Source organism: Oryzias latipes, chromosome 21, assembly GCF_002234675.1.
Source record: "Oryzias latipes chromosome 21, ASM223467v1".
Classification (NCBI taxonomy): domain Eukaryota; kingdom Metazoa; phylum Chordata; class Actinopteri; order Beloniformes; family Adrianichthyidae; genus Oryzias; species Oryzias latipes.
Window position 1 is genome coordinate 17,686,155 of NC_019879.2, and position 13,358 is coordinate 17,699,512.

The window sequence follows — 13,358 nt, forward strand, 5'->3', positions numbered from 1 at the left end:
ATCTATTCGACCAATGAGAGTGGCGCTTTTGCACACGTGTCTGGAGCTTCTGAAGTTACAGTAAAACACAACTTGGGGGCGCTCAAACACAAAACTGCCTTGCTGAGCACACATACCAGCGAAGAAGATAGACGCCCAGTAGAGTCTACACTGCCGCGAAGAAATAATGAGGGACATTCTAAAATATCCCCGAACCAAGCACCAGTTGGAGCTACTGGTGCTTGAAATATTCATGTTTTCTTTGTTTGATTCTGACAAGCGCGTAAATACTTGCTCTCTTCTTCTGAGTGAAAAGTGACTTTAAGAAGCGTAAAGTTGCGCAGCGCCAACTTGTGTACAGGAGTATTTCTGTTTTACATTAAGCGCCATCTAATGTCAGGGAATGAAATTGCATGTTTGCTCGGCTCATCGTCAGCGAAAATCCCCTGGGTGTGAACACAAAAAACGTGGCGAAAAACACTGGCGAATAACGCCTGGCGAATATTCGTCCCGGTGTGTACGGGCCTTAAGAATCAATGTATCTATAAATGAGTGCCAGTACAAGTGAAAAATCTAAACTTATCTAAAGGTTTAAACTAACCCCTTACCAAGGATCATACTTTTGTTTGTTTGTTTGTTTTATTAAAATTCCATCACTAAATGGAGAAATAAGTGTGCAAAATATCTCAATATGTGCACATTTTTATACATAGGTAATTTTTCAAGCTTTTTCTTGACTATATAAGTAAGTTTTGCTACGTTAATATGGCCTAAGGTCTAAATTTTCACAAAGCATTAAATTCCCCCAATAATTTGTTTTCTATTAAAACATTCCCAGTGGTGTTGTGATTATGTTTACAAAGTTTTTAACCAAAAATTCACAATCTAAATGTCCTAAAAAGCCATATTTCATGTTTAGCTGAAGCCTCCGTTTCCAAAATCTCCTTTACAAGCCATTGGTGCTGAGTTGAGTAGCCCCGCCCTTGGGCCCCCCTTTCTGATGATGACAGCTGTGTCTTGCATGAGTGAAGAGCTTGACAAAAAGGGGCAGAACGTGATTCAGAGGCAGCATGCTTTAATCTTAAGTCAATGGTACAGTTGCAATCTGAGGTCCTGCGGCGCAATTTGAGCTGCGGGCACAGCGCGAAGGTCTGGCAGCAGCACAATTCGAGCAACAGGTAAGAGTTCAAAGATCTGAACTCTGGTGAGGTCGCTGCACTGCATGAACCAATCAAGGACTTAACTTTGGGTACGTGATGTTTCCAGTGACAGCTGCTAGAATACACATCCAATTTGGTGGATCAACCCGATAGTTTTCCATAACTCCCATCCATTTTCTTAACCTGCAGTATCCCTTTCGGGGCAGCAGGGTTTTCCGGAGCCCGTCCCGGTTATTGTTGGTTGAAGGCTGGCACACCCTGTCTTAAGGCCCATGGCTTTAAGACAGGGCCCATGGAGGTGGAGAAATCGGGATTGCTATGCCGGCTCCTGAGAGGCGAGCTGGCGGCCCAACAGAGAACCGCTGCAGGACGGTGAGCCAGCCTGCTTTGGCCTCCTGAACTTTATTATATTTTTCTTATTTTCATCGAGGCAATAATAAAAGAGGTCCCCTGATTTTTATTCTTGTTTTATTTTTTGTTATTATTTTTACCCACTCTGGGACAGCAAGCCAGGGAGCACAAATGTGGAGAACACATTTCACGAGTGAAAGCTAATGGGACTCTAAGTTTAAATTTAAATACGAAAATCAATACAAAATCAAGCCTTGTACGCACTTAAAATATGTGCGGGCAATGCAACATTGCCATATTCTCTTCTACTGAACCTGAGCTTGTGCACGCTAGATGGGGCAGGTCAGGAAGCTTGTGCATGCACTCCTGGGCCATTGTGAAATCATGTCACATTAATTCAAACAGAGCTTTTTTGCAACATTTCTAGTAACACCAATTTAATCAGAAATACTCAGAAATGCAAAAACGAAATTCATTCTTTTTTTTGTTTCATAGGAAAAGGCAACAACTCTAAAAACATGATTTTCATTTTGGGGCACTTTAACCCTTTTGCTTTCCTATGACCCCACCCTTACATTGACGTGTTTCTTCCTACCATGACAAAGGTGGATAAAGGTGGAAAGATTTCATGTAATCCATGGACACCAGTGAAGATTACAAATCATTGAAGAAAAAAGGTTCAGCGCACTGTCTAGTGGGTCTAGATGACCCAACTCCCAATGGTAAAGTGCCTAGGATAGCACAAAGGTTGGGAAAAATTAGTATTTAATCAGATTTATTTTTTAAATTATATTTTGTGGAATAAAAAGTGCAACATATCTAACTTCAATGGTACGCCTGCTGCTTATTTTACCATTTTTGTAATGTTTTAGTGCACCACAATTTTTTTTATTTTAGATAATACATTTTGTGTTACGATCCCAGAAACTGATGTGGACGTAACAATTTGGTAAATGTCAGTAAATATTAGTGCACGTGTGAAAATCTGCACTGCATTTCCTCCGGACAGATGCAGTAAAACAATTTTTTGTGTATTTGCATTTGTGTGTGTGTGTATTTTGGTTTCTGTTTGGTTTCCTTTCTGGGGTCTGACAGAAGAATGGTCAGTGTTTACGATGTCAAAATAGAAAATGGTTTGGCTTGAGAGACAGAACAAAGCAGTGCATGCTGCTAAAACATGGATTATAAAGTGGAATGTCAGACAGTGGGATTCAAAAGTTCATATAAAAAATCTGTTGTCAAAATGACATTTTCTACAAAGACATTGTGTTTATTTATAATTAAAGGTGAAGGATTGAGCATATCTTACAAATATTTACCTCCTAAATCTGTCTATAAACACAAACAACCAAAGAACCACACATGGACGCATCATGGTTTCCTCTGAACATGTTAACCATATGGCACACTTTGAATACTTAACCTTTAACCTGTGAGACAAACAACTGACAAACGACTAAAGGAAAAAAAAAAGTAGGTTAATCCTCACTTGACTCGGTGGTTTAATGACAAAGTGGGATCCACTTAAAGGTGAAAGTCCTGGTTTTTAAGGCAAAAACCAACTTTTATTTAATATAAAATGAGCAAAGTCAAACAGAATAAAGGCATAGAGGTGAAATGTACTCACTCCATGTGACGGGTAGGAAATCCATCCTAACTCCCCTTGGCTGGCTTTGGAGTCTAACAGGTTAACTGTGAAAATATGAAAAAGGAAGCAGGAAACAAATGTTTAGTTTTAGCAAGGTGACTTGCTTACATGTAACTGAACAACCATAAACCTTAAGCAGTGTTAGAGATTGATTACTCAGCTGCAACTCACACACTCAATTTCAGATAACTGTCTCTGTAAGGATAGTTCAATACATATATTTAACCCTTAACTCTGTCAATCTCACATATTATGCAGCTTCTACCCTCTCAAAAAAAAAATGATTTCAGAGCTTTCTTGAATTGACTGTTCAAAAAATGAAAAGCTCTATATCAGATTTTAAAAGTATCTTTCAATTAAATTGATATACCGTATTTTGGAGTATGTATCACGTTTTTTGGATAGTTTAGCCGGGGGTACGATTCATACCTAACACAGGTGCCACTTAAGTTATGTTCACATGCCGCATGTTCAAGCGACTACTTTTAATAAAAGGTCTATGTAAACGTGTGTATATGCGTGTTTTTGGTTTCTGCGTTCAAAATTTGTGCGTACATGTGTTGCTACTAGAGGTGCAGAGACAATTGGATTCTGTGATATACCATTTGGTGATGCTTGTATCAATTTAAATTGTTGTCAAGACAATGTTTATTTATTATTTATGAGCGTCCTTCAGCATCCGATTAATAATAATCATAGCAGTAATAAAAGCACATTTAGAAGATGCGTGTTGGTCCAAACGGCAAATGTTTAGCATGGCGAAAAAGACACAAGAAAAGCTTGTTTACCCCCCCTCCCCTTTTTGTTGTGTTTCTTTTGTGTGACTGCTCCTGGATGAGGCAGGCTTGTGTACCCTCTCTGAGTTTTGAATGAGGAAGTCTTTGCAGACGTTTGGTGCACTAACAGTTTGATCCAAGCAAAAAAACAAACGGCTTCATGCCTGTTCCAGAGCAAAGGTGTCCCACTTGATTAGCTACCGTTTGCGTCCTGACCGGGTACGGACCGGAAATAGTGGTTTCCGACTACGGTCTGAAGCCTGAGGCTGAAAGGTAACACGCTGATGGGGTCCAGCTGTCCTCGAACAGCAAAATCAGCGCACAAAAGCACCTATAATAAGTCATGTGATCTCAGTTGGTGGTGTCCTGAATTGATGTCACTGACGTACGACTCGCATTTACTGGGGAATATCCGATTTGAAATGCTTACATGGCACACGCAAATGCACCTATCCGATTCGTATCCGATTTATTTTCACATATGAATGAGGCCTGCATCCGATCTGAGAAAAACGGAATCCATGCGCTTTTTTTTCCTGCTTACACGTTCACCGGTCATATCCGATCTGTGCCGCATGAGAGGAAAAAAATCGGAATTGGGTCACTTGAACCATGCAGTGTAAATGGGGCCCAAGTCTTTTATTTATTGAAATACAAATGTGGGAAAAAGAGACTGGAGCAAAATTCGTGAGATTTGCACCGCTTTCACAATTTGCACTGTTTCTTCCAACTATGAGTGGCAAACATGAACTAGTATCGGGTAGCGACAGTCCTGTGTGAACAACATGCATTCAAGGACACGTTTCACGCGTGTGCTGTGTGAACGCAGCATTGAATGTGATTTTTCAAGAATGCATGGTAACAACCGCTAAAGGGCAGTGTAGGTATGTGTATCAGTATTTGCTACTGACAGCAACACCGAAGAAGATGCGCAACTAAGTCTTATGCCAGGTTTGGCAGAATTGTTCCAAAGCAACACACGGGGAAGAATTTAATTGATTCAGTCATTTGTAGTGATATAAATAAGTTTGTTGACTGGTTCTGTCTCTTTTTCTGTTTCAAGATGAAATGTCTGTTCCTGTTCTCGTATTTTGTTAAATACATTTCTCCCAAAAATACAACTTATATGTGTTTTTTTTCTTCTTTATTGTGGATTTTATGGCTACTAAGACTTAAACTTTGGAGTAACTATTGTCCAAAAATATGATACACATGTTTTTTTTAAACTGCAGAAGTAGAGTAGCTAATTTCGAGAGTTAGAACTACCATTGTTCCTTTAGGGGCTGTGAAGACATACTTCCCTGTTCCTCCAGGAAACAACACTGAACAACACAATGGGATGTCTTCAGGTATAAACATGCTGCAAGTTATTTGTATGCTGGTGTACTCTAAATGCCTCTAAAGGTTAGTAAACAGGGAATGTTGAGGTTTTCCATCAAGCTAATCATAATTCTTATAATTCCTATTTTTATTGACTGAGTATTTACGCCTCTGGGAACAAAAGCCAGACTTCAGCAGTAAATTTAGTTTTGTCTGGCAAAAATAACAATTAAAAATGTATTCAAACAGCCATCCATATCTACACACTGTATATCCTGTAGCTGATGCTGGGTCTTTTTTTTATCTCAAGATATCCTGAAACTGACTAAAATGAAGCCAGTCATTCAAAAACCAAAACATGCATTTATTTTCAAAGACACTTGGTTTTTGATCCCAAAGCCCATTTCTACGCAGCTGCAAACTCATCCATGACAAATTGACTGTAACCAGGTAAAGCACAACTGTTTCAAATCTAAATTCAAATGCAATCAGCTGTTTCAGAAGTGGTCAGAAATTCAATTGGCCACACTTCAACCATAATATAAATTAATTTACAAAGAATGCCAATAAAGTTAGTTGTGCGTATGCTGCCAAGAAAAAAAGAAGAAAAAAAAAACTATATCCAGACTTCAGGCACCAAAGAAAGAAAAGCCATGTCAGGAAACAGAAAAGTTGACAGATAAAAGCAAGACAAGAAGCTGAATGAGATGAAATTCCAGATTGAGGCTTCACAGAAACAGGTTTCTCATAAAGATGTTTACAAAACTAAAGCTGGCATAGCGTCCTGTTGTCAAGTAGAGCTCTTGTATGCCAACTCAAAAACAAATTTTGGGGGTTATTGTACAAAAGCCCCTGTGCTGTGTTGGCCAAATAGACTCTGACATAAAGCATCTTCATGGGCTTAAGCAAGGAACTGGGACAATTCTTACACTTAAAAGTCCCACTCTAAACACATTTTGATCAATTTAAAAGCATTCCCAGTGGTCTTTTGATTATGATTATGCCAGTTTAGGCATAATATTAGAAAAAGAATTGTGTGTTGTTTTCTAGGACAAAGTTTGTGCAGAGGAGTAGGAGTTCATCAGAAATTCGCCTCTGAGTTGGCACTGAAGTTAGCCGCCGCTGATATCCCATCAGCAGTATAACAAAAAAAGCCAAGCAATAGAGTTTTGAGTCAGAAGACAGCTCAGACGAGGAAAATTAAGACGTTAATGTATCTATTTGTCTGCATTCAATGCATCGGAATGGAGCGCAGGAGTGAGACTTTGGCCAGCCCATTTCACAAAAGAGGGCATTTCCACACATCACTTTTTAAACTGATCCGGATTTATTCCAATTTGAAAAAGGAAATACTCAGAAATGCATTTTTCATTGGAGTGGGTCTTTCAGAGGAAGTCCAAGCAATGAAATGAATGATAAAAACACATTGAAACACAAGGAACAAAGGTGAGTGCAGTTTTGTGTACACCTACAAGGCATGTCCTTTTAAATGGCTGTGGCTGCGCATTAGGCCCAGAACCCCAAAAAAGGAAACATTTTTATATGTTTTTAATCTTTCAATAAAGTTAGAATAAGATTAAGACAAAGACAAACGAATATAAAGACACACTTGTGTAACAGTTTGTGGGATGCAGGCTTTCAGCGGATGTGCTAGCTCTCCTTAAATACTTAACAAACAATAAAAATTAAATAAAATGTACAGAAAAAATATATATATATATTTTGGTGTCTTCACATCATGGGCTTAAATGAAAAGGATGTGAAAAGTTTACATGTTTATTGAACCTTGTTCTGCTGGGAGCAAAGTAACTCTACATAGGCAAGTCCAAACACACACACAACAAAGTAAAGCAGTGTATCAAGCCCTGGAGCTGTGAAAATTCTTAGAAATATATTAAATTTGCTTTCTCCTGTTTAAAGATTAGCTACACAAAAGTGTACAAATCTCAGGTCAAAAGATTTTTGTGAGCCAAGAAGGGTCGCTATGACACCACTGTGGCATAAAAACTGACTCCTGTTTGTGGGTTAAAAGTAAGGAGCAAAATAAGAGATGGAGTTAAATAACCCTTATTTTCGCATGAGCTAAATTTTCGATGGTGATCCAACACAAAAGTCTCAGAAAACAAGTGATGGCTTATTTTCTAACTCCGAGCACTTAAAAGAATGCAAACTTTATCTGTGGGATGGCAGGGCAGTCAGGTAGCTGAGTGGCAGCAGACACATCACTATTAGAGTCAAATGAAGCTATCTGTTCATGTCAGATAATAGCAGCTTGGCGTCCAGGGCCATTGCTTCCAATTTACATTTCTCAACGAGCCAAGCCCACCACTCAAATTGAGCTGAGTGAAGGAATTTGTGAGCAGAAAATTAGACAGCTCTCATGTCGCATGGGGAGGGACGGCCCCTCCAGATGCACTGAAAAATGTGCATAAAAACTTAGATTAGAAGTAAAGTCATGAAAAGACTTGTCAAAATCAAAATCATGTCAAAATCATGTATGCAAATGTAAGATTCAATTTGAAAATAAAGGCATATATGCAGCTGAATCTATGCTTGAACTCCTTCCTGCTTATACTCACTCACGCACATTAAAGCGGGTGCAAAATATGAACATTCACTAACATTTGCTGACAGCCCTCACTCAGTCTCTCTCTTTTATTTTTTGTCAAACACACACACACACACACACACACACACACACACACATACAGTAACACACACAGTTAGCAACCCAAGCAGCTAAGCAGATAGCCCCTACCCCATCAGGGAGCGTCTCTAAACAGGAGTATTAATAGCAAACGCAGTCAGCCTGTCTGAGAGAGAGCAAAACATCAGAGGTAGAAACAGGTGAATCAATAAAGCAAACCGAGACCATCGTCTAAAACCCACGGCAGAAAGCTGAACCTGGCGCATGAAAGTCGTCAGCAACACTGGATATGTAGTTATTATACATGCTGTACAATCATATATTTAGTATCGTATGTTGACCACCAGAGCAGAGAAAGAAAATGAGCTGGACACTCATTTCAGATGACTATCCTCTCATGATTTACCACTGAGCCAACACGATTGATTTCCCAGCTCGCATTTTGGACCGGCCCCTCACTTCCAACAACCCTTTCACAGCTGATGAACATAGAAGACACAATCAAGATGAGTGGAACAAGACCAGGAAGAGACAGCAGCTGAGAATAGAATAGAATAGAATAGAATAGAATAGAATAGAATAGAATAGAATAGAATAGAATAGAATAGAATAGAATAGAATTTACTGCACTAAAAAGGAGAGTGGAAGTCTTCTTATCCTCCATGAGAGGGTTGGCAGGCCGCAGTGCAGGCAAAGCACGGCGACTTGTGTCTGTGTTAAAGGGTGAAGTGTTCACCTCCCATTATGAATTATTCAAGAGCAAAGTGGCTCTGTCTGATGTTGCTGTTCCTTGCCCAGCCCCTCTGCCCCTATTTCTATATATCTTTCTTTTTTCTTTCTGTTTCCATTCTTTCTAGGCTTACTCCTCATTCTCATGAATTCAGACTTTTAGCACCTTGTTGGTTTATGTCTTTGTGCCTAAAAACTTGCAGGGATGCCCCATAATAGAGCCTTAAACACCCTTTGTGAATGAATAATGAGTCTTCAACATTAGGTCAGTGTTTGGTGGTAGGAAACCAAACCTTTCCAAAGTAGGGTGGTTCAAAACATGTATTTGTTTTCGTACAAGGTCCACAATCTTTGTAAAATATGCCTGTCAACGCACACGGAGGCTCATCAGCACAGCTGGGCGGCTCCAGTGAGATCTCCAATTCGACCAGTTTTAAATATCCGAGGCCTCCAAATCCCTACCTGCGACGTTTTCCAGATCACAATCTCAGATGACCCAAAAAAATGAAATAAAAAAAGAACTGCACTCCATAGACTTAAAACTGTTACGCACTAAAAAACCGCGCCCCCGTTTCGCCGTTTTTCCACCCGACGTTTTTGAATGATTGACCACTTATGATCTAATAACAGAAAAAAAGAAACTAATTTGAACATTTTGATTTTGGTTGTAATCTTGAATTTTAGCATTAAAGGGGCAAGATGATCAGAAAATCGCTTTTTGATATGAAACGGTTTATTTTCAGTATCAGTAAAGTAAAGTTTAGAGTAAAATTCAAAGTATCACGGTGATCAAAGTTCCGTTTTTATTTTTGAACAACTTTCTTTCATTTCAAACCAGTACATATTTGTCCGCAGATTGATGATCAGACAGACACCTCTTCAGCAATAAATGCACACATTTCCTAAATGTAATCATCCCTGACTCTAAAAACTTTTTAAAAAATAAAGAAATAAAAAACAAACACGCAAGTCATTTAGTAAGGAAAAATAAATACAGCTTGGCGTGACAGTTCATCTGGGGTTTTTGCGCATTTGGGACATAAAGTCACTTTTGCGCATGCTCTCCTGAACAGATAGACTTCCCAAAACTCGTTTAAGTGATGTTTGTGAAGTGGCCTGGACATTTTTTGACTGAGCAAATACTTTGTATCACTTGTATTTGCCCCGTTGTGGCTCTGATGGTGTGCGTCCGCACTATTTGAAGGCAGGGGCGAGGGGATTTGTCTTGGTTGCTGAACAGCATCCGCCTTGCGGACAGGAGAAGAAGGGCTCATCGTTTGCGTCAAAACGGCTCCAGAAAGTACATGCAACTGCACGTCGTTTATCCAATGAGCGTTGAGAGTTTGATTTCCAAAGCGACACTGACACTGACACTCTCTGGTGGACTAGCAGGTGAAGAATGTCACTTGAATCGTCTGATTTGTTCTTTATTTTGGATACTTAACTCCGTTCCTAAGAGGATTTACCTCTCCAAGCTGCCTGTGTGTGTGCGTATATATGTGCGCGCGCCTTCTCTCCATGGCTCCACAGTTTTCTACCTCCTCACTCACATCAACTTTCAAACACAACACAAACTCCCCTCACTTACCCTTCGGAGCATTTTAGACTATGGGGGTGAGTTTTTCAGTGTTCTCGCATTTTAAAGATATCCATCAGCCTCTAACATCCGCTCTATCCCTCCATGCGCCGCGGCTGTTCGGCTCAGGATGGAGAAGCGATGAAATCAGATATTACAATGTCGTATCCTCTTGTTCGTCTATTATCACAGCGTGGAGAGTGAAAGTAATTAAAGTCAAATCTAAATAAATTGTATTTTGCTTTTGTTTGATTTTTATTTGTATTAAATGAACTCCACGGGCTTAAGATAAAACTGATTTGTTTGGGGTTTTGATTTTTTGTGGCTAGAACTGCTGCGGTGCGCATACACACGCACACACATTGTTCTTCAAATTTCAGTTTAAAAAGTTTTTTGCTGAGGAAGCTAATATTGAAAACTCAAATTGGGTTATAGAAAATACATATTCCTAAAAGCAAAAGTTTTCCTTCATTTATGTTTCTTTCTTTCTTTGTTTTTGTAATAAAAGAGTTGTGTGGAGGACTCCTGCCCCCCCCCCCCCCCCCCCCCATTGCCTTTCTTTAACATTCCATATTAACACACTGGAGTGTAACTGGGGTCATTTTTTTTTTGTTTCGGGTTTTATTTTTATTTTTCCCTCCGGTGCCTCGCCTCTAACATATAGGATCTTTGCTTTCATTTAATCACTTTCTGAGTTACAAGCTGACACCTCATTGCCTGCCTCTGCACCACAGCTAATGCATTCATAAATGCAGCACAGATTTGATTTCTGCTGTATTTTTATGAGGAGCAATTTAACTTGCATTTTTCTTTAGCAGCCTCATTAGAGTACCACCGAGTTCCACCTTTTTTCACCAAGTCATTTGTCTGTGTTTAGCAGGAGCTTAGAGACAGGAGCATCTCCATCTTCAACTTTAACTTAGAAGTGAGACAATAGCCTCGTTCAGGTGTTGATAAGTTAATAAATTGTAGCACTTTGAATACTATTAATTTAGATAGTAAATAACGTTTAATTCAACAACTTTTGTTACCTTTTACTTTGAAGATGGCTGTCCCGTGTGGAGCTGTGTGGGTTAAAATAAAAGTGCAAACAAACGCACAAAAACCTAAAATAAATCACGGAAAAGGCATAAGGCAGGAAAAAGGCGTTCTTTATTTTTGATCAGGTAATTAGTTTAAGTTTAAAATGAAGTTTAAATTTAAATTTTAAGACTGGAGAACATTTAAGGATTTCCTGTGCGCACGATCAGAGAAGCGAAGTCTTACTTTGAGGTCAAAAGTCACTAAACAGCCTAAATACGGTGAAAAAACGGCGTTTCCCTGCAGCCCTCTGTCAGTGCTCAACATTTCCTTCCAATCGAGTTCGTCTGACAATTACGCAGGGAAGTGGGGCAGACGGACAGCTCAGCGTGGACCGATGGAGACGCACAGAGTTCCCCCAAATCTCTAAATAAACTCACTGCGAGCTGTTCTGGCATTTTAACATAATTCATCCCAGTTTAAGATGATCCTCTCTTTTAGAGAAAATAAATAAATAAATACTGTCCTAAATGAGTCTCTGTCTGTCCTGCCGGGATCCGTCCCTAGGTTGAGAATTTACTCATTTGGTGCTCTGTGGTGCCACCTTGTCACCTTCTCGCAATCTTTCTTTTCTTCCTATCCCAGTGAGTGAAACAGGAAAGCGCACCACGGTGTGCGCCGAAGCGCACATTTTCCAAACACACACACACACACAAACCCACGCGCACAGACAAGCAAGCGTGAACCCAAGCAGAAATCCGCGCAGCTCCGGAGTTCCTCTTACCTTCATTGAGGGGGTAAATGACGCAAAGGGCAGGAAGGAAGGTGGACATAAAAAGGTGTATTAAGAAAAGAGGAGATCGCAGATCGCAATCCATGGCGGCGGATCAGAGGTGCATAACTCCATGAAGCCACTGACTAGTCTGGGAACGTCTACTCTCCACTCGGCGCTCGCTGCCTCTCCTGCTCCGGCTCCCTCCAGCTGGAGCAGTTTTCCGCTGGGTCCTACAGAGTCTGACGACGAGCGAAAGCTAGCCGCTCAAGTTCATCACAGGTCAACCTGCAGCCTGGACCACGTGACGCTCTGACTTATTACTTTACTTATTTATCCAGTTGCTTTTCATGTGTTTCCTTCACTTTAGTCCATCTTTTTATTTCCTATGCCACCCCCCACCCACCCCCCAAAATATATAGAAATGCATAAAATTATGTTTAATTAAAATGGTATTTAACAATATAACAGGAACATTTAAATTAAAGTTTTTACTGGAATAAAATAACAGTTTCTCTTGTATTGAAAACACAGTTAGGATAAGTAAATAAAGAAAGAAACAAACAAATGAATAAATAAATGTATAAATAAACAAGTTATTTTTTTTTGTCACAGCTGCAGTGTCCTTACTTCTAAAACAGAAAATGAGAATTTTATCCCTTTTTCTCCTTTCCTGTCATGAAGAGGTGTGTGCTTATATTCTGTTTCATTACTATGTGGTACTCTTCATGTAGGTAATAAACAGAAAATAACAGAGTCCACTGGGATTTAATGTTTGGACAAGCATAAATTAAAAAAAAGAAATAAATTTACAATACTGGATAAATAGTCTTATAACTAATTCTGCAAATGTGCAAAACATTTAATCTATTTATTTTTCTTATTTCTTCTTATTATTATTATTTCTTCTTATTTTTATTATTTCTTTTTTTTATTTCAGATTTGACTCTATTAGAACTTTGCTCCTGCTTTATACTGGTTTGAGACTGGAACAATGAACAATATCCGGTCATGGTTTCAATCTCCTTTCTGAGCCCCCACAGGGAAAGAAAATACTATTCGGGCCACAAGAGCACACTGAAGGCCTCACAGGAGAAGGGAGTGCATGCATGAAAACCTTGTGCTTTGTTTTGATAACAGTATTACTGCACAAACTGAAATTTTATTACATGATTTCAGGTTTAAGTTCAACACTTCTATTATGAATAGCTTTCATTTGCGCTCTAAAAAAATCTGTTTAAGCTTTTTTCTATGTTTTGCTAATCACCCACTGAAGGACAAAGTTTTATTTATCATTATGTTGAAGGACAAGTGATATGCCATGCATTTGGTCCAACTGTGGGCTTTTTCTGAGTGGGCCATTAGAGGCCCCCTACACCG

At 39.4% G+C, this 13,358-nt stretch overlaps 1 protein-coding gene across 6 annotated transcripts in view; it reads right to left on the reverse strand.

Annotated features, from left to right (window-relative positions):
• Nucleotides 1-12,201, reverse strand: part of epha3 (EPH receptor A3) — a 96,065-nt gene extending 83,864 nt beyond the window's left edge. For 4 of the 6 annotated variants that reach the window (XM_004081693.4, XM_011489639.3, XM_011489637.3 and 1 more), the window contains exons 1-2: nucleotides 11,991-12,200; nucleotides 3,118-3,182 (exon numbers count right to left, since the gene is read on the reverse strand). In XM_004081693.4, coding sequence (XP_004081741.1) covers nucleotides 3,118-3,182; nucleotides 11,991-12,084 — 159 coding nt within the window. In that variant the 5' untranslated portion in view covers nucleotides 12,085-12,200. Of the gene's footprint in view, nucleotides 1-3,117; nucleotides 3,183-11,990 lie in introns of all 6 variants that reach the window. The other 2 variants (XM_011489638.3, XM_011489641.3) reach the window with 1 other exon arrangement.
• Nucleotides 12,202-13,358: the final 1,157 nt, after the last annotated feature.